The 23,338-nt window shown below is 46.9% G+C and overlaps 3 protein-coding genes and 1 long non-coding RNA gene across 4 annotated transcripts in view; all 4 read right to left on the bottom strand.

Annotated features, from left to right (window-relative positions):
* LOC117044870 overlaps positions 1–23,338 on the bottom strand; it is an 878,236-nt gene that overhangs the window by 98,993 nt on the left and 755,905 nt on the right. The window lies entirely within an intron of this gene.
* On the bottom strand, positions 5,719–6,892 carry LOC117044935. Its single transcript, XR_004426378.1, has 3 exons — positions 6,856–6,892; positions 6,578–6,659; positions 5,719–5,902 (listed from the first exon to the last, which is right to left on the bottom strand). It is a non-coding gene; the product is annotated as an uncharacterized LOC117044935 (long non-coding RNA).
* On the bottom strand, positions 12,934–13,911 carry LOC117044993 (putative olfactory receptor 52P1). The gene has a single exon (XM_033145787.1). It carries the CDS (start codon positions 13,909–13,911, stop codon positions 12,934–12,936), a length of 978 nt encoding a protein of 325 aa, XP_033001678.1.
* Positions 17,878–18,828, bottom strand: LOC117044992 (olfactory receptor 51E2-like). Its single transcript, XM_033145786.1, has one exon. The coding sequence runs from the start codon at positions 18,826–18,828 to the stop codon at positions 17,878–17,880; it is 951 nt and encodes a 316-aa protein (XP_033001677.1).

Raw genomic sequence — 23,338 nt, 5'->3', positions numbered from 1 at the left:
GTGTTGAAAGGAAGCCGTTGAGCAGCTGTTCAGCAAGTGATCGGGAGAGAGATAAGGCTCCCTTTCCAGCCCCCAGGCCTCCATTGTTGAATGCAGAAGGAGACTGTTTGTTTCCCCAGCAACATGTAAGTGGCTGATTAGATTATCTGTCTGGAAACTGTCTGTAGAAATGGCTGTAGGACTAGAAGCACTTTCAGCTGATCCTCAAAAAAAGCAGGACTTTTCCCTTTGCAAAAAAAGCTGCACCACTTTCAGCTGATCCTCAAAAAAGCAGGGCTTTCCCCCTTTCCTCCTCTAAAAACTAGGTGTGTCTTATGGAGTGAAAAATATGGTAGCTCTTTCCTGGATACAAGGAGTAAGATCTGAACTGTTGCTCTTTTGAACCTTAAGTGGAATCCTTATGGATGGAGTGGAGTATTTTTTATATCTATGGATGGGAAAGCCAAGCTTTATGAAGTAGATTAAAGATTGGAAAATAAAATAAAATAATAAAAGGGACCAAGGATGTTTGCAAATCCTACTGAAGCTTAGCAGAACACTCTGCTAAAACTGGGAGAAATCTCAGGGAGGCAGAGTGCCTGGAAGAGTGGGAGTAGGAACGGAAAAAGGACTGTAAATGAGCAGGGCCATATAGTGGAATTACAATTGAAAAGAACAGTATATATTGGATTATAAATACCATTTCAATTATAAATACAAGTTGCATTATAATTTTACTTTTTGTCTGGAGAATTTTGGATTACAAACTATGACCAGAGCTTTTTAAAAACACACACACACACACACACACACACACACTTGACCATCACTAAGAAAAACAGCACAACATTCTCTTTATGACTGTGGTAACTTCCAGGCTTTTTCTTTACATTGTATATACTTTTGTTGTTCCTTTTCGTTCTTTGGTCTTAGACCGTATTAAAGATATTTGATTTGTTGTTCCTTTTCTTTTCTTTTCTCTTTGGGATTATTTTGAATCATTTAAGACTATTTTAAAGTGAGATTTTTCTGTATATATTGGTATATTGGTTTAAAGATAGGGCTTGTGGGGGAATTTCCATACACAAGTCCAAGAGTCCATGAGGAACGGCTTAGGGAGCTGGGTATGTTTAGCCTGGAGAAGAGAAGGTTGAGGGGTGATATGATAGCCATGTATAAAAGCATGTCATATAGAGGAGGGTGAAAGGTTGTTTTCTGCTGCTCCAGAGAAGAGGACACGGAGCAATGGATTCAAACTACAAGAAAGAAGATTCCACCTAAACATTAGGAAGAACTTCCTGACAGTGAGAGCTGTTGGACAGTGGAATTTGCTGCCAAGGAGTGTGGTGGAGTCTCCTTCTTTGGAGGTCTTTAAGCAGAGGCTTGACAGCCATCTGTCAGGAATGCTTTGATGGTGTTTCCTGCTTGGCAGGGCGTTGGACTGGATGGCCCTTGGGGTCTCTTCCAACTCTAGCATTCTACGAGTGAGAAAGAGATGAGACGGTGTATTGACCTTGAGCCAGAAGAGTTTTGAAGCAGATTTTTTTTTTAGAACAGACATGGCAGAGAAAGCTAAACAGGAGCCCGTAAGACAGAAAATAGTTGAAAAAAGGAGATCATCAGCACAAGAGGATATTGAAAAAGCAGTTAAGCCAGATATTGCAGAACTTATGACATTACATTTTGCAGATTTTAGGAAAGGAATGGAGGAATCTATGAACAGGCAATTTTTGGAAGTGAGGTCAGATATAGAGAATAGTAAGGAGGTCCTATCACATAAATTTGATAAACTGGATGAAAAGGTAAATGCCTTGGACTTCCGGTGTGAGCGCCATTCCGAGCAGTCGGGAGCTGTCTCGGCTCTGAGACAGCTCCGGTGTTCTCGGGGATTGGAGTGACTGCAATCGTGCTGCGGGCTCCGTAAAACCACGGGAGGTGCGTCCCGTGGACTTGGGTTTCTAGCGGGCGCTAGATGTGCCGCCCTCGCTCTCAAGCAACCCTTGTAAAAGGGAGGCTTGAGCGAGGGAGGCTCCGGTACGGCGCTGAAGAAGCCATCTCTAATCGAGGACACGAAGCAGCAGGATCTGCCGGATTTTGAGCGCTCCGCTTTCCCTCAATCTGGACCTAAAACAAGGACTCTGTAAGTATGGAGCTCAATTTGAACGTAAAGTGCTGAAATTGGGCTTACGGAGAGAGATTTAAAATGAGGACGTCCGTCTCTCTCTGACAGCAGCAAGATCAAAGTAACGTCAAGGAAACTAGAGCTGCTTAAGGCTTGCTTTAAAGTTTAACGCTGATTTTGGATACTTTAGAAAATGCTGTTTGGGGGGAAGATTGAGAGTTTGATTTATTTCTTCTTGCGGACCATAAAGTTAAAGGAGAGATACCGTTAACCCTCTGGTTAAGGAGTCTGGGTCAGGCAAGAATGGCGGTTTTGGTCTGGATTGCGTAGCTGGAAAAATACTGAGACCCCATTACTTCCTGCCTACTCAAATCCCACGGTGTCCTTGAAGTGTTAGACTCAACAATGACACCACTCCAGGAAAGAATATTGTTTGATCTGCAACTACGCCAATAGAATGTTTTAGACAAGTTTGCTCAGATTGGAGCAACTCTGCATAACTGTTCTATATACCCACTCGATGGAAAGGATGGAAAGAATGTTGTTCCAGAGGATTTTTCTGAAGGGAAAGATACACAAAGTGGAAAACAAGAAAGGCTCCCCTGGCATGAGAGGCGGGGAGCCCATAGTTTGGACAGTACAGAGAACCCCTGGGGTGGCAGCCCAGAGGTTCGAGACAAACAATCCTGGAAAATACAATACGGAACTGAGAGTGGAGGGAAGATACTTTGTGACAAAGTTGCTGGAACTGTTCATCAGGAAGATTGCTACATTCTGGAGGAGAGGAAGCTACAAATGAAGGAAATAATAGAAGGGAAAGAAGTAAAATTGAACATGAAGAAAAAAGAAACTGGACTGAGAGAATGTTGGGGGGGAGACCGGCAGGGGATGAGAAGGGAGGGAAGGGTGATGATGGTTAGGAGGGGGGTGGGGTAAAGAATGAATTCAAGGGGATATTATAAAGGCTAACCACGGTACTCCAAAACCAGAGGGGAAACAGACTATGAGATGGAAGAAATACTTAGGCATTTGTTAATATGTGTTGATTTTTTATATATTTGAAATTGGAATCAGAAGAAATATGGGCTACAGTATAACAAAGTTAAGAGAAGAGAGGATAAAAGAAGTGGAGATGTGGAATTTGATGCTTTATTTGATAATAATAAGATATAGGATTGAAGATATGTGGATTATAATTGTAAGATTAAGATTAGATGTAAGAAAGTAGATATTACAATGTTACAAAGTTACTAAAGAAGATTAGAAATGAACGCAAAAGAGGATGTGAGGAAGTCCCAAGCGTAAGATTATAAAGAGGATAAGGATGAGTAAATAACTGTTTTGTTTGTGTGTATTTTGTGTGATTTTTGTAGTGTATGTATTTGTGTTTTGCGTATTTCTGTTATTAAAATCCAATAAATTCTTTGGGGGGGGGGAAGAAAAAGTAAATGCCTTAGAAGTGAAGGTGGGGAAACTGGGGGCAAAACAGCACAGTTGGTTGAAGATTTAAGGGAGGATCAAGGGATCCTAGCTGGGGCAGTGGGAGGCCTGATGGAGAGACAAAATGAACTTGAACAGCAGAACTTGCTTCTTCAATTACGATTGAATGCAAATATGGTTTGAATAAGGATGTTACCAGAGAGGGAAAAAGAACAGGGCCTCGCTATCTATATGGGTGGGATATTGGCGGAATGGATGGGGGCCAAGGAGGAAGAATTTATTGACAACATTTACAGAGTCCGAACAAGAGCTTCGAGAGAGAGAGAAAACAGCCACCAGATGTACTTCTGACTTTTGTAACAAAAAAAAGTTAAAGATGCGGTAATGCAAAAAAGCTATGAGGTAGGTCTGGTGGTTGAAGGACAGAAAGTTGACTTTTTAAAAGAGATTCCATTCAAATCGAGAATTAGAAGAAGGAAATATGGAATTCTGACAACGATCCTTAGAGGAGCAGGGATAAACTACAAATGGGAATTCCCAGAAGGAGCTTCCTTAACTTACAGAAAGAAAAGATATAGATTAGTGACAGAGAGTCAGGCACAAGAGTTTCTAGAGAAACACAGCAAGGACCCAGAGTTTCAAAACTCAGGAAGAGACTTCAGAACTCCCTATGAGATGCAAAGGGATGCACTGGAAAAAAACAGAAGGAGCAGCGCGAGAAAGCAAAATGTTTTTAAGCAGACAATGGCAAAACAGCCCGATCATGGTATAAAAAGGCAAAAAACTGGAGGAAGAGACCAAACTTAGTTGGTCTCTAAGGTGCTACTGGAAGGAATTTTTTTTTTTTTTTTTTTTACTATGGCAGACCAACACGGCTACCTACCTGTAACTGGAGGAAGATTGTCCACAGAAAAAATAGTAATTTGCTTTTCAACCCAGCAACTTATACTCAGCCAGATGGGCGGGGTATAAATAATAAAAATGATGGTGGTGGGGGTGTTAGGTTCCCAGGTGTTGTAGGGGGTGCTGTTGAGCTCTCTGAAAATATATGAGGTTCATCACATAGGTATTTTTTGAATTTCCAGGCAGATATTAAGATCCCACAGGGAGCCTTACCAAGAGAGGCCACGATCCCACGGTTCTCCTCCATGACGTCCATATGCAGGGCTCTCTGGTCAGGATCCAGCAACGCCCACTGCTCGTCAGTGAAATGAACAGAGACATCCTCAAAGCACAATGGACCCTAAAAGAAAAAGGGAAATATGATCTGCTACAGAAAACTCGGTTGTGTATGTGTTATGAATGAGCCAACTCCCAGGGAAGGAAGCAATCAGGGAGAGTGAAGGTTAACTACCAGCGAAGAGGAGCTTACACGGGAGTCAACTCCCCCTGCAGATGGTCTGGGATCAGTGTGTTTTTACATGAGTAGAACGTGTGCTTTTATTTAAAATGCATCTCTGGGTTATTTGTGGGGCCTGCCTGGTGTTTTTACATGAGTAGAATGTGTCCTTTTATTTAAAATGAATCTCTGGGTTATTTGTGGGGTATAGGAATTTGTTCACTTTTTTTCCAAAATATAGTCCAGCCCCCCCACAAGATCTGAGGGACAGTGGAGAGGGGGAGTAAAGATCTGCCGAATGAAATACAATTGCCTCTGGTCTATTTTTACTCTGCTAACTATACATTGGAGTTCTGCTCTGGATCAATATTGAGCAGAATTCCATGACAGGGTTTTCCTCAACCAAAGCAGTTGCCGAGAGTGAAGGCCCCCAGCTCCTCACAGCTTTCCAATTCCCCTCCTCTCTGGGGTTTCTTGCAAGCAATCAAAGAGTGCGCCAGTGTGCAGCCTGCCTTTCCTCCTCCATTGTCAGACGTCTCCTGGCTCTCAGAAGACAAACAGGGAGGATGGCTTCTGGCAGAAGGAGAGGGAGACACCAGTGGCTCCTCCTTCTCCCGACTCACCTCTGCCTCTCGACCTCCCTCCTCCCCCTCGCCTCCACCCTCTTCTGCCTCTGATTCTGCACTGCATTCTGCCACAGAGTCTCCCAGCTCACTAAGCCCTGTAACCCCTTCATCATCTGACACCTCCTCTTCCCAGGCTTCTCCCTCTTCCCCCTCTGACCACCCATCCTTCTTCTACCTCCACTTCCTTGGGCTCTGAGCCATCTTCCCTTCCTGGTTCCACAGCTGCTTCCTCCCACCATTCCTCTGTGCCCAACCCGTCCATGACCTTGCTCCATCCCTCAGCCTCTGTCCCCACAAGGCAGCTTCCCCTGACCTGATCTGGTTCCACAGCCGCTGCTTCCCTTCTGCCCCCATGGAAAGCCTGATCAGGAGGTCTTGCCAGCATCATTCTGTCACCTGCAAGAGAGAAAAGGTAAGCAGGACGCCAGGAGTGCCTGCTTCTCTCGCAGGTGAAGCAGGGCATCTCTAACTACAGATGGGCCTTTGAGAAAGCCTTACCTGCTGAGAGCATTTGGATGTTTGTGCCCATTTCATATGTTAGTTGTGCAGAAATACATCTCCCCTCCTCTGGACCCTTGTTCCCAACTGTCTGTTGGCCAGTGTCTCCCCCCCCCCTTTCCCAACGGAGCGTTGCCCAGGATCCATCACTTCAGTTTCCCGTCACGCTGATGTGGCCCATATCCAGGGACATGAGCACACGACTAGCAGAGTTCAAACAGAAGTTTAGCCTTGAGGAGAAATTTATTGAGCACCAAAACAAATGTAATAGAACAAAGAAAAACATGGCTTCTCTCTCTGTCTTCCTTCCTCGGAGAGAGAACTGCAAAAGCAAAAGCAATACATAGCGGAAACAGCGTATCTCCCTTTCCGCTCACTAGACCCAATAATCAGAGCTGGCATGTAAACAGACGTGACATGTAACAATCCCACACGTCTGCAGCACGGGAGGAATAGAATTCCCAACACTGTCCTCCCCCCTAAAAAAAAAAAACCAAGATGAAAAGAACCCAGAGATTAGTTGGAAAACCAACAGAATGAGACCAAACGTAGGAAAACCACCTTCCTCCTTACCCAGTGGCCTCTCTCTGGTGTCCAACGGAGGCCTCTCTGCCTCACAGGAATCCAGGTCCATTTCTGAAAAATGACCCTTTCCCTGAAAGAGCAATAAGGATTCAAAACTGAGAAAGGTGAGAAATATTAGAAAGAGAATGACAAAGACTTGAAGGGTGTCAGATCTCATTCCATGGATGCTCTCCCAGAGAACATATAGGCTATCGGTAGAGCATTATGGGATGTTCTCCATCCTGTTTGGAGCCCCATGTGAGTATCCAGAGGAAAGTCTCTCTCACCTGCTTTCTCTCCTCTGCCTGACTCAGGAGGAAACCTTCGGCCAGGGCCACCGCCTGGGAACTGGTCTCCGCTCCGCATTCCCTCACCCAGCTCTCCATCTCCGGGGGAAGGACAGCCAGGAACTGCTCCAAGATCACCAGGTCCAGCATCTCAGCTTTCGTGTGCCTTTCCGGCTTCAGCCACTGGTGGCAAAAGTGGTAGAGTCGACTGCAAACCTCTCTGGGTCCTTTGGTCTCCTGGCAGCAGAACTGCCTCAACTGCTGGCTCTGCACCTCTGAGCGGAGGGTGTCCTCCTCACCCAGGATCTTCTGCACAGAGTTTTCCCAGACTCCCCCACTGCTCCCAGTTTGGTTGGCATGGCCTCTTCCTGCTCCAAGACCAGCTGAGTCTTGCTCATCCATCTGTGCTCTCAGGAAGCCTCTGAGAGATCGGAAGGAACCCTTTGGTTTTCTGCCAAGTTCTGTCCTTCTGAATGAGAAGCTCTAGTGAATCCTAGAAAGCAAATACATTGTTCTGTTACAGAATTTGTAGGACGCGGGGAGGGAATGGTTCCCTGAGCAAGCATGGATGAGTCTTGGAGGGAACCAGAGCTGGACTGTACCACATCCCAGACTATGAGCTATCTTTTTGAAAAGAAAGAGGAGGAAGAGGAGAAGAAATAAGTCTCTAGCCTTCTAGCTATGCAAAATGTGGAGGGAAATGATTTCTGGGAGATTAATCAACCTGGTTTCTGCTGCCTTCCAGTCAATGCATGAAGTCAGAACTGACTGACAAGGGAATCCTTTGTATCTTGTGAAAAATGGATGCTTGGCTCTAGTGGGGGTCCTCACCTGGGGGTCCTCAGGAGTTCCTCCCCACACCCACTCCCACTCCCCTGCTTCTGTCTCCTTTTCTTGCACTTGGACTCTCTGCCGCTCTCCAGACAGAATCCTGGGGTGGGGGCCCTCTTTCTTTGCTCTGAGGGCCAGGTATGTATCTGGCCAACCCCCTGAGGGCCAAGTGGGCGGGGCCAAAGACATCTCCCTTGTAATTTGGGTGTGCAATTTATTATGATTATTCTATTAGATATCTTAACACACACAGCCATTGATGCCGATGTCCCTGGAGGCTCAGTGAGTAGCAGCGCCCATTTCCGGCTGGTTTTCCAGCAACAATCCCTTTGGGACAGAGAGGATGTGGTCCTGGGATGCCCTGCTCTGGGTCCGAGGGGATTGCTGCAGTGGCCTCCGGGTGGAGCTGCCCTTGGAGACACTGGGAAACTGGTTTGCAATGCAGCAGCCAGACTATGGGATGGGATCCAGACTCTCTTTATTCCTGCCCTTTCTCTTCCCCCTTTCCTTCCTTCCTCGTCCAGCTTTGGAAAACCATTTGCACATGTTTCCTCTGTTGTGCAATGTCACACAGAGTAAAAGTCCTTTGTTTGAAGAAGGGAGATTTCGTGGGAGCCATTTGGGATCCTGTGATCTGCAGGAAGGAGAGTGTTGCAGACCTGGCCCCTCCCTGGCAGGCCCCTCTCCTCCCCCTGCATGAGCAGACCAGGCCCCCCCCAGGCTGGCCCCCTCCCCTGCTGCAGCCCTGGGACCCCCACCGCCTCCCCACTCACCAGATCCCAGGAGGGGACAGCCAGGCAGCCCTTGCAGGAGAGGGAGGGGCCTGGGCTCTGGAGGACCTGGATCACCCTCACTTCCTGTCCTCTCTAGGAAGGCAGCTCGGTTCCCTTTAACCCTTGCAAACCCGTGTCCACCCAGCTGTCCCCTCTGCGTTTTTCTCTCTGGCGCGCACTGCACACCTCCAGAGATGCTTTTTTTGGGGACGCCTCCTCCCTCCTCCCTCCCGCTTTCCTTTCCTTCTAGTGAGACGGATGCCAACAAATGGTATTATGGCACCCTCATGCAAAGCACTTAAGGATCAATGGGCGAAAGATACAGACAGGGGCTAATTGGACAAAACTTTGGAGTTCCCCACCTATCAAATCTTTGCCTGCTGTGGTGAAAGAACAATCACTCAAATGGATACACGGGTGGAATTTATCCCCTCTAGAAAACCAAAGTTTTAGGTAAAAACTTGAGTGCAGAACAGATACAAAGAATACAAGAAGGCACTGGCCTCAATTTTGTTAAAACTGTAAAATATCTAGGTATCAATCTCACAGCAAAAAATCTGAACCTGTACAAGGACAATTATGAAAAACTGTGGATAGAGATAAAGAAAGATATGGAAATATGGACAAGATTAAAACTGTCGTTAATGGGAAGAATAGCAGTGGTTAAAATGAATGTCCTACCAAGGATGCTGTTTTTATTCCAAGCCATACCAATTTTGGATAAACTGGATTGTTTTAAGAAATGGCAAAAGGACCTATCGAAGTTTATATGGCAGGGCAAAAAGCCTAGAATTAAGTTTAAGATTTTAACAGACTCTAAAGAGAGAGGAGGCTTTGCCCTGCCGGATTTAAGACTTTATTTTGAAGCAGCGGCCTTTTGCTGGTTGAAGGATTGGTTTAAATTAGAGAACGTGGACGTGTTGGACTTGGAAGGACACGATAATATGTTTGGTTGGCATGCATACCTTTGGTATGACAAGGTTAAAATTCACAGAACTTTTAAGACTCATATAGTTAGAAAATCCCTGTATCAGGTTTGAACTAGATATAAAGACTTATTGGAGAGAAAGACTCCTAGATGGATTTCACCAGTGGAGGCCAAGGCCTATAAGAGACCGAATATGTCTGCAAGTTGGTTACGATATATGGACATATTGCAGCAGGAAGGGGACTCATTTAAGCTAAAAAGCTATGACCAAGTTAAAAGTCAAGTCCCCGACTGGCTGCAATATCACCAGGTGTATGAAACATTTAAACTGGATAAAAAAATTGGTTTTCAAGTAGAAAAATCAAAACTGGAAACAGAACTGATAGAATCGAACTTTAAGAACCTTTCCAAAATGTATAATCTTTTGCTAGAGTGGCATACGAAAGATGAACTGGTTAAATCGACAATGATAGATTGGGCGAAAGATGTGGGACACAATATTATGATGGATGACTGGGAGAGATTGTGGCAGAAAGGTATCAATTTTACTGCTTGCTATAGTTTAAGAGAAAATATAATGAAAATGGTATATAGATGGTATTTGACACCAGTTAAGATAGCCAAGATGAATACCAAAATGTCAGATGTATGTTGGAAATGTAAACATGCGAAAGGTACCTTTTTTCATATGTGGTGGTTGTGCCCAGTGGTAAATGCTTTCTGGGATAAGATTTACAATGAGCTTAAAAAGGTAATGAAAGTTACCTTCAGTAAGAAACCAGAGGCATTTCTCTTGAGCATAACCAATGAAGAGATACCCAGTCAGGATAGAGTGTTTTTTATGTATGCCACAACAGCAGCTAGAATCTTACTGGCAAGAACCTGGAAAGGTGAAGAGATACCAACAGTGGAAGAATGGCAGATGAAGTTGATGGACTATATGGAACTCGCAGAACTGACCGCCAGAATCCGGGACCAGAGGGAGGAGAAGGTGTCACAGGATTGGAAAAAATTTAAAGACTACTTAGTTAAATCAGTAAAATTGAATATTTGAGCAGAATTAAGCAGAAGATCGGCTTTAGTAGGTTTATGTTAGATAAAACTGTTTGGAAGAAATTTTTTGTGCGAATGATTTAATTGCTAAAAAACATGTTAAGATTTGGTGTTTAAGATAAGATTTATATTTAATCAGGTATTTGATTAAGTAAAGTTAAGTGTATCAAAAATAGGGTAAATGTTAATGGAATAAGATATAAAGCTACCTAGAATATATATATGATTTTGAAGACAGTGGAGGGAATGGGGGAAGCCCCCTAAATAGAGAAGATTGTAACAAGGAAATTATGAAGATAAGTGTTAGTTAAGGTTTGTATATGTTTTTTCTTTATGTTTGCTTATATTGTTATTGTTTGATTGTGTTTATGTATTGTGTTTTTATAGTGTTAATGTTGGTGTTTATGTTATGTTTCTCTTTTGTTTTAATGGAAAATAATAAAAATCCTATAAAAAAAAAGGAATTTATCCCCTCTAAGTTATGCAGATATAATGAAGAGCACCAATTACAATTGCTGGAGGGATTATGGACAATGAGGAGCTTCCATGCGTATGTGTTGCCCGTCAGACATCCCTCGATGCAGTGCATCTGGGCAAACAATCACAATTAATACAAAGGAGGTTCACAGATGTAGCAGAGGAATCCCTTCAGGAACTTCTGCTGGTTCCTATCTACCTAGCTGTTCTCAGGCAAGGGGGATTAAGGTTGCAGAGGAAGTATTTAGAGTCTTTAGGAGAGCTAAGATGGCTTTTGGATTGCTCTCCTGTACTATTTTAGACACGTGGGTTATATGCTTTTGTATGTGTGTTTGTTGTTGTTGTTCAGTCGTTCAGTCGTTCAGTTGTGTCCGACTCTTCGTGACCCCATGGACCAGAGCACGCCAGGCACGCCTATCCTTCACTGCCTCCCGCAGTTTGGCCAAACTCATGCCAGTCGCTTCGAGAACACCGTCCAACCATCTCATCCTCTGTCGTCCCCTTCTCCTTGCGCCCTCCATCTTTCCCAACATCAGGGTCTTTTCCAGGGAGTCTTCTCTTCTCATGAGGTGGCCAAAGTACTGGAGCCTCAACTTCAGGATCTGCCCTTCCAGTGAGCACTCAGGGCTGATTTCTTTAAGAATGGATAGGTTTGATCTTCTTGCAGTCCATGGGACTCTCAAGAGTCTCCTCCAGCAGTGGCGGAGTAAGGCTCCGCGGTACCCGGGGCGGCAAAGGAAATGCCCCGGGGGCGGGGCTTCGTGACATCACATTGTGATGTCATGACGCTCCGCCCCCAGGGCGGTTCCGGGGGTGCCGGCGCCGCTTCTGCAGCCCTCTTTTAAGCCGAAGAGCTCGCTTTTAAGCTCTCCAGCTCAAAAGGAGGCTGTGGAAGCGGCGATCCGATGACAGAGTGCGCCTGCGCGTGCAGGCGCACTCCGTCGTCGGGCCGTGCGCTGCCGCTCCCAGGGTGACGGAGGGAGCAGCAGCGCGTGGGAATGGTGGGAGGGGCTGCCTCTTGTCACCCCCACGTGCCGACGTTCGCTCCGTTGTCCCAGGAGCAGCAGCACCGCACACACCGTGCGCTGCTGCTCCCGGGGGGACGGAGCCAGCGGCAGCGCGTGGGGCTGACAAGCGCCGGCCCCTCCTACCACTCCCCACGCTGCCGGTCACCCCGGGAGCAGCAGCGCTGCACGGACGGGGTGCTCCCTCGGCCGTGCGCTGTTGCTCCTGGGGTGACGGAGGGAGCGGCAGCGCTTGGGAATGGCGGGAGGGGCTGCCGCTTGTCACCCGCATGCGCCGCCGCTCGCTCCAGTCGCCCCGGGAGCAACAGCGCACGGCCGAGGGAGCACCCCGTCCGTGCAGCGCTGCTGCTCCCGGGGTGACCGGCGTTGCCTGGGGAGTGGCAGGAGGGGCGCCGCTTGTCGCCCCCACCCGCCGCTTGTCGCCCCCACCCGCCGCTTCTCGCCCCTGTCGCCCGGGGGCGTACCGCCCCCACCGCACCCCCCTAGCGACGCCCCTGTCCTCCAGCATCATAATTCAAAAGCATCAATTCTTTGACGATCAGCCTTCTTTATGGTCCAGCTCTCACTTCCGTATATTACTACTGGGAAATTACTACTATGTGTGTTTACCTTGTGCAATTGTCAACATTTATTCTATATTTGAGACCTTAGAATTCCTGTAAAAACCCAATAGCAGACAAACCCTCTATGTTAACTGGTCAGCTCCCCAGACAAAAGTCCCATGCCTCACCCAGGACAAAGCAGTAGCATTACAAAAAATAGTGGAAAGACCATGAGATGATATTGTTACATATCATCACTGACAAGTGAATACACCCCTCCCACACACACACACAACCCCCCTCCCTTAAACATGCTGTGCCAAAAAGCAATGGATGAATTCTGACACCTCCCCTGACAACTTCAGAAGACAGCAAGGCACCATGGGGGTAAAGTTCTTCAAAGCCCCTGGCAGCTCATCCCTGCCCTCCTGCAGTTCCCCCTTGGGAGCCTAGGAGGCGCTCTTCCTCAGCCCCAGTGCACTCAGCACCCGCTCACGGATCTCCTTGGTCTTGGCACCATAAACAATGGGGTTGAGCATGGCTGGAACCATGAGATAGATGTTTGCCAGGAAGATGTGGACGTGGTGAGGGATGTTGTGTCCAAAGCGGTGGGTTAAGAAAGAAAAGAGGCCCGGTGTGTAGAGGATGATGATGACCGCCACATGGGCCCCACAGGTACCCAGGGCCTTGTGTCTGGCCTCCAGCGATGGCAGCTGGAAAACAGCGTGTAGGATCAGTCCATAGGAGACGAAGATGAAGGCAAGGTCAGCACCGACAACGACAAGGGATAGTATCAACCCATAGAGGTTGTTGGGTGTGGTGTCCCCACATGCGAGCTTCACTACTGCCATATGTTCACAGTAGGAATGGGATATAAGGTGGGAGTGGCAGAATGGCAGTCTCTTCACCAGGAAAGGAAAGGGCAAGACAATGATGAAGGCCCGGACCCCAATAACAGCACCAAACTTTGCCACAGTGTTTGTCGTCAGTAATGTTGTGTAGCTGAGTGGGGAGCAGATGGCCACGTAGCGGTCATAAGCCATGGCGGTGAGGGTCCCAGACTCCACCGCACAGAGGGCGTGGATCATGAACATCTGCACCAGGCAGCCAGCAAAGGTGATCTCTTGGGTGCCAGCCCAGAAGATGCCCAGCATCTTAGGAACGATGCAGGTGGGCATGGCGATATCTGTCAAAGCCAGCATGGAGAGGAAGAGGTACATGGGCTTGTGGAGGCTGGATTCAGTCTTGATGATCCAGAGCAGAGTCGCATTGCCAAAGACAGCCATGGCATAGATGAAGCAGAAGGGGATGGAGATCCAAACCTGTATGTTCTCCAAACCTGGGAGACCCAGGAGAAAAAAGGAGGAGGAGGAGGAGGAGGAGGAGGAGGAAGGGGCATGGCTGCTAATGTTGCTAATGTCTGGCATGACAGATACTAGTGAATTGCATATACAGTATGCAGAGAAAGAGTAGAGCCACTTCCTTTGATTAAAACTCCTCCATTGCAGTGAGATTGTTCATGTTAAATTGAGCAAAGACCTGACCCTGCAGCTTATCTATCAGAATTTCTCCCTTTGTGACACAGATGCTCCTAACCTTACGTGGATGTGTCCAGACTGCTCCTTGCAAAACCGTAAAAGGTTTGTGTGTGGCTTCCTCCTAGATTTTCCTGCAGTTGCATATACTGGCTTCCAGAGACATTGCCCAGTGGGAGACTACCAAGCTTAGGGTCTTTCTCGCTGCTACGGATAGTCTCCGTTCTTCTAAGGCCGGTCCTCTCTATAGGCTCCATCAAAAAGCGAGCAGATAGAGGAAGCTCGAGAGAGGTGGGCTTTTGCTGCTTGGTTTAAATTGTGGAATCAGACAATTCAGGGGTGCTCTGTAGATTCTCCTAGGATCCCTCCATCAATTACTCATCAAGAAGCCCCCTTTTCAGAGAATTTGCTTTTGTTTACCCCCATTCTTCAGCTCTTCTGAGCTGGTCTTTGAGGGTGATAATATATATATATATATATATATATATATATATATATATATATGACTTAATTTATATCTTTGAAAGGGATAAAGGAAGTTCAAGAAGAGAAAAACTAGTGCCAGAACAACATCCTCAGGAGTTCAATTCTGGAGTAAAGCACCTGCACGAAAAGAAAGGAGAGCACAAGGTTGGAGCCAGGCCATGTCACAACTGCAGATAAATTCAGGGTTAGGGTCAGGGAGCATAAGTGAGACCTGAAAGAAGACATGGAGTGACTCTCTTCTGGGTTCCAGTCAACTGTTCCAGCACAAGGCACCCATCTCCCTCCCCCATATGCACCCAGCATTAAAAACACTAGAAGAGCCCTGTAGAAAGTTCACCTGGTCCAGCATCCTGCTTTCGCAGTGTCCAGCCAGATGTCCCAATGGGAAGCCTAAAAGCAGAACAGCTATAAGCAGCTATCCTATACTGAGTGAGACCTTTGCTCTGTCCAGCTCACAATTGTCTTCACTGACTAATGTTATCAACTAGTCTATGTTCAAGACCAATGGCCACTCAGTGCAGACCATTCTACTATCCTCTCAGTTCCTTGGTTTCTCTCTGAATCGAGTCTTCCGGGCTCCTTGCAATGCCTGCTCCAGAACCACCTGGCTAGCAAGCTCCCATTGGACAGATCTCTGTCCAAGACATGTCTGGAAGGGAGGGGTCTTGGGTGCATCATTTATAGATTCAGGAAAGGGCAGAGCAAGTGCAGGCAGTTTCCCACCGAGACCAGAGTCCCTCCTGCGAATGCTGATGTTCTGCATCACTTGGAGAACAGGCAAGAGTCCCTGGAGAGCCTGGGACCAGGCTTAGACAGTGGCTGGACTTCTTTTATTTAACTCCGCAGGAACCAGTGGGCTTATCCCTAAGGACCAGGTGGCTGGGCAGTTCCACACCTGGGATTTTTTCCATTACACTGCAGTGCAGCTCATTAATCCAAAATAACTCTGGGCCTAGTCTCATGCTTAGAGTTTAATTAGAATGACGCCGTCATTTAGTGTTCGCTCACAAAACACACAAAAAAACCCTGAAGGGACTAAATAGTAACAATGGAAACTTTTGCCATAAGTCAAAGGTCAACTGAATTGATGAGCGAGATGGTCCTTTACTGGTGACCAGGGCAGGTTCCATGCCATAGAATCGTAGAGTTGGAAGGGACCCTGAGGGTCATCTAGTCCAACCCACTGCAGAACAGGAATCTCAATGAAAGCATCCATGATGATGACCACCCAACGTCTGCTTAAAAACCTCCAATGTCTCTTCTTCGCTTCTTAGAACATCTAGCGTTATTAATTTTTATTGTTGAAAAATACTTTATAATATTTCGCTTAGTGGGATTTCTCCCTTCTCTCCACCCCTCACCTCTGCATCTTCCCCTCAGCCAACCCAAATTTGCTCCAGAGTATTGGGGGAATCCCCAGAACAGGTTTAGGGGGCATGTAATGGGGGAAAGTGGGAAAAGTGCTATTGCACTAGCAGAAATCCTTGCACTGGTGGAGCATGTTACTCAGCACTGGTTTGGACACAACTCTGTGTCTTAGGAAGAACTTCCTGTCGGTAAGAGCTGGAATGGACTACCTTGGAAGGTGGTGGACTTGCCTTCATTGGAGGTCTTCAAACAGAGGGTTGGTGGTCATCTGACAGGGATTTTTTAGCTTTGATTCTTGCATTGCAGGCGGTTGTACTAGATGACCATCAGGTCCTTTCCAACCCATAGTTCTAGGATTCTAGGAATCTTTATCAGTTAAAAACAGATCACAAACTATTGAATAACAAGCAAAACAGTGCATAAACAACAACAAACCCCAAACCACTCTTGGCTACATGCCATGGTATCGTTTTTGTCGTAGTTCTTTAAGATGATTTATTTGGTTGTTTAGTTCTGAATATTTTTACTCTATCCTTCTACTAGAGGAAACTCAGAGCTGTTTTTTAAAATAGTAGTAGTAGTAGTAGTAGTAGTAGTAGTAGTAGTAATAATAATAATAATAATAATAATAATAATACAGAATTAGACAGTGCTTTTTTCTGGGGGAACACAGGGGTACACATACCCCTAAACATTTTGTGAATCTAAGTTTGGCCTCATTGAGGGGCAGTATTTCAATATGAGCAGGAAAATGGGAGTACCCCCAAACATTATTATTTTTTCTTTAGAAAACAGCACTGAGAATAAGTGCAACATAACGTAAGTAACAACAAAATCCAACAACACAGAAACAACCCAGCAGAACAATGGAAAACTTCACTGTGTGAAAGTGGCCTCATTGAAACTAAACTGCCTCCACTTTGCATTCAGAAGTTGGTAAAGATGGAGGCAGATGGGCCCTGTGGTTCATCCACGGTTTGACATTTCTGACACTGGCTCCCCCCCCCCTTTCCTTCTCTCTGAGGCTTGCAATCTTCCCTCTCCACTTTCTCCTTCCTCTTTGCCTCCACCCTGAGGTCTCCTGTCTGCTGCTTCTTCATGGCTCTCCTCTGCTAACTCACCCTTCCTCCAACCTCCCTACTCTTCTTACTGTTCCTTGCCTTCGTATTCACTGGCTCAGTATCCTGTAGCGTCACAGGAGCAAGCATTGCACCCGTATCTTAAGAGGTACCTCAAGATAAAATGGAGACATTGATTTGAAGTGCACTCACATCACACGTGCCTTTTACCTGCACAAATTCCTTTATGAGAGCTTGGCTGCGGCAACCAGAGCCAACCTTCCAGGTGACGGTTGTAGTGGAGGAGAAGAAGAGAATAAGGCAGGAGGGAGGCAGGAGGCAGGCAGAGGGAGAAGGAACCCTGGCGCCCTAGGCTACAAAATGAGTGGGGAAATGGAGGGCGATGGAGGAAGAAGAAACCCCAGCTGTGGAAGGGAGGAGGGAGGCTGACAGAGAGATGCAGGCAGAAGAAAAAAGCTGGAATCGTGCTGCAGGTTCTGCTTTCCCCCTCTCTTCCACAACCAAGGAAACCAGGTTTCTTTTTCCTGGGACTTCCTCTGTTTCTTCTTCCTCTGGCAGTGGAGAAAAAGGTTCCTGCCCTTCCACCAGGCAGCTTTTAGCTACGCATGATTTTGGTGGATCTGTGGTGCCTCTGGATAGGAACTCTCACACGGGCAATGATCACACAGTACTGAGAAACAGACAGAGGCTGAGCTTGGTCAACAGAGAGGAGCCTTAGGATCTGTCGGAGGGGAAATCACTGCCAGAGACATGGAGGTGGGTGTCTGGAAATTCAGCCCTGGATAAGATGGTAGCCAGGACCAGAGCAATGTTCAAGTAAAAGTGGGGTTGGGAGGCAAAGTGGAATGAACTTCAGTGTTTATGGCTCAGGGCAGCAAAGCAGGACTGGAGAAGAGAGGGGCATTATATCAGGACCCTTGTGGCTTCAGTCTTTGCATATCTTCAGTACTCTCAATGCCCTCTCCCGTATCTCTTTGGTCCTGGCTCCATAGACAATGGGGTTGAGAACTGGAGGCACTAAGAGGTAGACGTTGCCCATTGTGACATGAACCAGCACAGGAAGGTCTCTCCCAAACCTGTGGACCACGGAGAGTCCAATCAGGGGCACATAGAAGGACAAGACAACACACACATGGGCCACACAGGTCCCAGAAGCCCGGAGGCGCTCCTCCTTTGATCTCAGCTGCAGGACAGTCTTAATAATCATCACGTAGGAGACAAAGATGAGCAGAGAATCAAGGCCCATCACAAGGAGAATGGCAGCCAAGCCATATACAACGTTGGGCAGCTTGTCATTACAAGCCAGGTGCATCACATCTTGGTGAACACAATAGGAATGTGTGAGGACAGTGGAGCCGCAGAGGTGCAGGCGGATGATCAGCAATGGAAAAGGGAGGAAGAAGACGACCCCTCTCACCAGGGCCACCAAGCCCACTTTAGCCGTCACTGCATTGGTGTGAATGGCAGCATGCTGCAGAGGGTGGCAGATGGCCACATAGCGATCCACAGCCATGGCCAAGAGGATGGTGGACTCAATGCCTGATAGCGCGTGGATGAAGAACATCTGGAGAAGGCAACTCCCATAGCTGATCTCATTGGCATCAAACCAAAAGAAGGCGAGGAGTTTGGGCATGGTGCAGGTGGAGAGGGCCAGGTCCACGGCAGCCAGCATGCAGAGGAAGAAGTACATGGGTGTGTGGAGGGCTGGCTCCGCCTTCACGACAAACACTACGGTGCAGTTGCCCACCAAGGCCACAAGGTACATGGCGCAGAGGGGGAAGGCCAGCCAGAATTGGGCCCCTTCCAGGCCAGGTAGGCCCATCAAGATGAACGAGAAGGAGTCATCATGAGTTCTGTTAGTTGCAGACAACGACATGTCCGGTGTGATGCCCTTGTGTTGTCCTACACAGCTGAAAGGGAAGGGGATGGTAGATTAACAGTGCCAAACTGGGTTTGATTCCATGGGACCAAAATGTTCTCTCCAAAACATCAAGGCACAAGGCAGCATCTGTTTCTCACTCTTTTCCTCTCTCTCTCTCTCTCTCTCTCTCTCTCTCTCTCTCTCTCTCTCCCCCCCCCCCCCATTGTTGCCTTCTTTACTGATCACATACTGCATGATTAAACAGCAGGTCTCATTGTCCAGGCCTGATGTGTTGGGCACAAGGACAAGAGGGTTTAAGAAACCATTTGTGCTCTTTGGTGGATACATCCTATAACTCCAGGAGCATCCTGTTCTCAAGGTGGCCACCCAGATGCCTGTGGGAAACCATGGGGCAGAACATGATCACAAGGGCAGCCCTCTCCCATCCTGTGGTTTCTGGCAACTGATATAATATAAATATATTTAAGACAAATAAATGCCCATCTTCAGACTAAGGAGAAGGGGGTTCCAGGTCTCAAGGGAATGTCAGTCTGCCCTAATCCCAAGAAAACCTCCCCACTCCATACCTTTCAGGGATCGCTCTCCAGCAGCAGTCGCTGTTTGGACCCTGCCTGCACCTCAAACAGACACAGCCAACACAACTGAGAGAAGGAAAGACATTTATAGAAAGCAAAGCCGCTAGGGGCCAATTTGTTACTTCTGAGGAACCAGCTGAAGGGTGTGCCACAATGTAATATACCTGTATCTAGACATTTCTTTTATGCTGAGGCTGTTTTGTGTCGCACAGCATAAATAGATAATGCAGAATTTTTCAGGGAAAGAATAAGAACTTTACTGAGTTATTGTTGTTGTTGTTCAGTCGTTCAGTCGTGTCCGACTCTTCGTGACCCCATGGACCAGAGCACGCCAGGCACTATCCTTCACTGCCTCTCGCAGTTTGGCCAAACTCATGTTAGTAGCTTCGAGAACACTGTCCAACCATCTCATCCTCTGTCGTCCCCTTCTCCTTGTGCCCTCCATCTTTCGCAACATCAGGGTCTTTTCTAGGGACTCTTCTCTTCTCATGAGGTGGCCAAAGTACTGGAGCCTCAACTTCAGGATCTGTCCTTCTAGTGAGCACTCAGGGCTGATTTCTTTGAGAATGGATAGGTTTGATCTTCTTGCAGTCCATGGGACTCTCAAGAGTCTCCTCCAGCACCATAATTCAAAAGCATCAATTCTACGGCGATCAGCCTTCTTTATGGTCCAGCTCTCACTTCCGTACATTACTACTGGGAAAACCATAGCTTTAACTATACGGACCTTTGTCGGCAAGGTGATGTCTCTGCTTTTTAAGATGCTGTCTAGGTTTGTCATTGCTTTTCTCCCAAGAAGCAGGCGTCTTCTAATTTCGTGACTGCTGTCACCATCTGCAGTGATCATGGAGCCCAAGAAAGTGAAATCTCTCACTGCCTCCATTTCTTCCCCTTCTATTTGCCAGGAGGTGATGGGACCAGTGGCCATGATCTTAGCTTTTTTGATGTTGAGCTTCAGACCATATTTTGCGCTCTCCTCTTTCACCCTCATTAAAAGGTTCTTCAATTCCTCCTCACTTTCTGCCATCAAGGTTGTATCATCAGCATATCTGAGGTTGTTGATATTTTTTCCGGCAATCTTAATTCCGGTTTGGGATTCATCCAGTCCAGCCTTTCGCATGATGAATTCTGCATATAAGTTAAATAAGCAGGGAGACAATATACAGCCTTGTCGTACTTTCCCAATTTTGAACCAATCAGTTGTTCCATATCCAGTTCTAACTGTAGCTTCTTGTCCCACATAGAGATTTCTCAGGAGACAAATGAGGTGATCTCATTTATATACTGAGTTATAGTAAACTTCATAGCAAGAACAAACGTATTTGGTCTCTAAGGTGCTACTGGAAGGAATTTTCTTATTTTTTATTTTGTTACGGTCCCAAACAGTTTGACTGAGATTACATGCTGGCTCAACTCACAGCCGAGGCAGACAGACTCTGACTGAAATCTTACTGAGAGAAAATGGCTGCTCCTTTTAAGGAGAATGAGTCACATGTCAGTTAGGCCTCAATAAGTTTAGTAGGCCCGAATGATTGTGCAGTCCCGGCACTTCCCAGCCTGCTTTTCTGCTTCTGGTCACATGTGTCTTTGTCACCTCTGAAGCGTATGTGGGGATTCAAGTCTCCTAAAGAGGCAATACAGATAGTTGTAATCTAAAACATAGTTTTAATTCTCCACACAACATTCATTCATTCATTCGCCAGCCACTCTGGGCGGCTCCCAACAGACTATTAAAAACACGATAAAACATGAAACATTAAAAGCTTCCCTAAACAGAGCAGCTTCTGGGTGTCTTCTAAAAGTCAGATAATTCATTTCCTTGACATCTGATGGGAGGGCATTCCACTGAGTGGGTGCCACCACCGAGAAGGTCCTCTGCCTGGTTCCCTGTAACCTCCCTCCCAGTGAGGGAACTGCCAGAAGGCCCTTGGAGCTGGACTTCAGCGTTGGGGTTGAACGATGAGAATGGAGACGCTGCTGCAGGTGTACTGGGCTAATGTGACACCACCCCTGTTGCTGCATATAAGAGATTTCCTACAGTAAGTCACCTTCGAATGATATGCAACAAGGACACTTCCTTCCTCCCTCACACCAGCATTTGAATGGGTGCTCTCCCTTTTCTTGCAAGCAACTCCATTCAAAGGTTCATGACACCCCCACCACTTTCCCCAGTATCACCCCCACCCTTCTTTCTCCCACTGCAAGTTGTCCGTGGAGAATGTTTAAACGCAGGGCTTCGCCACTTTGCTATCTTCCAACTGTTTTGGACTACAAATCCCATCAGCATCAGTATCATACAAACATACTGGCTGAAGCTGATGAGCATCTGGAGGGCACCAAGGTGTAGGGGGAATGGCTTTAATGTGAGCATGATAGAAAAAGCCCACTAGGGATGTTTGGAAGAGCCCTGGAACCTCTTAGGAACCGAAGGCCAGAAAGACGCATGGCTGGACCCCTGCGTCATGCGGAAGCTTTGTGCTGCCTCCGGTAATGTGGGATCAGCTTCATGTTGGAGAAAGCAGCACCTGAGCACTTTGGCATCCCCCTTGTAAATGCAGAAAAGGGGGATAAATGCTTGACGCTCTGGGAATGTGGCATTGTCATGTGTTGGGGGCAGGGAGTGGATGTGAGGCACTGATGGACACACATGATGCTTCTCCTTTGGTCTTTCCTCTTGTCTGTTGCTAAATTAAGGTTCTAAACACGCAAGACATTAAAAGTTCAGTTTGGTTTACTGTAATGCAAACAGCCATTACCAGCAAAAAAATAACAAAAACAAGAACACTGCTACACTAATAGTGATTTACATTAAAAGCACAATGAAAGCAGCTTCCTCCAAAATTGTCTGCCATTCCCAGCACCTTTAATAAACGACAGCTCCCAGGACACTGTTTATCGGTGTGTGTGTTTAAAATGTTTTCTGTGACGGACTGCTAGATTCTCCATTGACAGAACAACACATTCCACCTCACGCAGGCAGGGCTTGTCTGGGTTGCTCCCAGGCAGAGGTTTCTAGGGAGTAGCCAAGTGGGCTTCATAGAACCCCTTGCACCTTAGCCATCCAGAATCACCAAGGGATGTCTCACCTGTGCTCCATCTCCCACTGATGCAGCACCTGAGGGACCCTGAGGCCACTAAAATCCCTGGCCATTATCTCAACCTAGCCATTCAAAAGTCTATAAAATTAAGGCACTGAATCCGCCCAACCTCACAGATGTTCCCGTGCACATTTGAGCTACGAATGCAAGCCATTTCTAGACCCAGGATTGCAACAACTTTGGAGGACTCCATTCTCCTCACCAGCAGAAAATATGTTAAAATCTGATCTACGGTGGCAGGTCTGTGTCGGTGAACCGTTTCTGATTAATTACTCGCAGGGTGGGTGGCAAAAAGTCTGGTATCCGCTCTGCAGCTGAAGAGGGAATACAAGGGTGTTGCTAGCAAAATAGTGGAAAGGTCCACCTGTACTTTCTCTGCCAGAGGAGGGGAGAATTGTTTGCACAATGGGGTTGGGCTGGGCGGTGGGGCTTCAAAGCAGAACTAAGTGGACAAGAGGATAACCAAGATGGGGACCTGTAGCAGTTATGCAAACATATTATTATTATTATTACCCCACCCATCTGCCTGGATTTCCTTCTGGGTGATTTCCAGTAAAATATTATTGGTGTTTAGTCGTTTAGTTGTTTCCGACTCTTTGTGACGCCATGGACCAGAGCATGCCAGGCACTCTTGTCTTCCACTGCCTCCCACAGTTTGGCCAAACTCATGCCAGTCACTTCGAGAACACTGTCCCACCATCTCGTCCTCTGTCGTCCCCTTCTCCTTGTGCCCTCCATCTTTCGCAACATCAGGGTCTTTTCCAGGGAGTCTTCTCTTCTCATGAGGTGGCCAAAGTACTGGAGCCTCAACTTCAGGATCTGCCCTTCCAG

Source organism: Lacerta agilis, chromosome 4 (genome assembly GCF_009819535.1).
Source record: "Lacerta agilis isolate rLacAgi1 chromosome 4, rLacAgi1.pri, whole genome shotgun sequence".
Classification (NCBI taxonomy): Eukaryota; Metazoa; Chordata; class Lepidosauria; order Squamata; family Lacertidae; genus Lacerta; species Lacerta agilis.
This window is presented reverse-complemented; position numbering and strand designations above follow the sequence as displayed.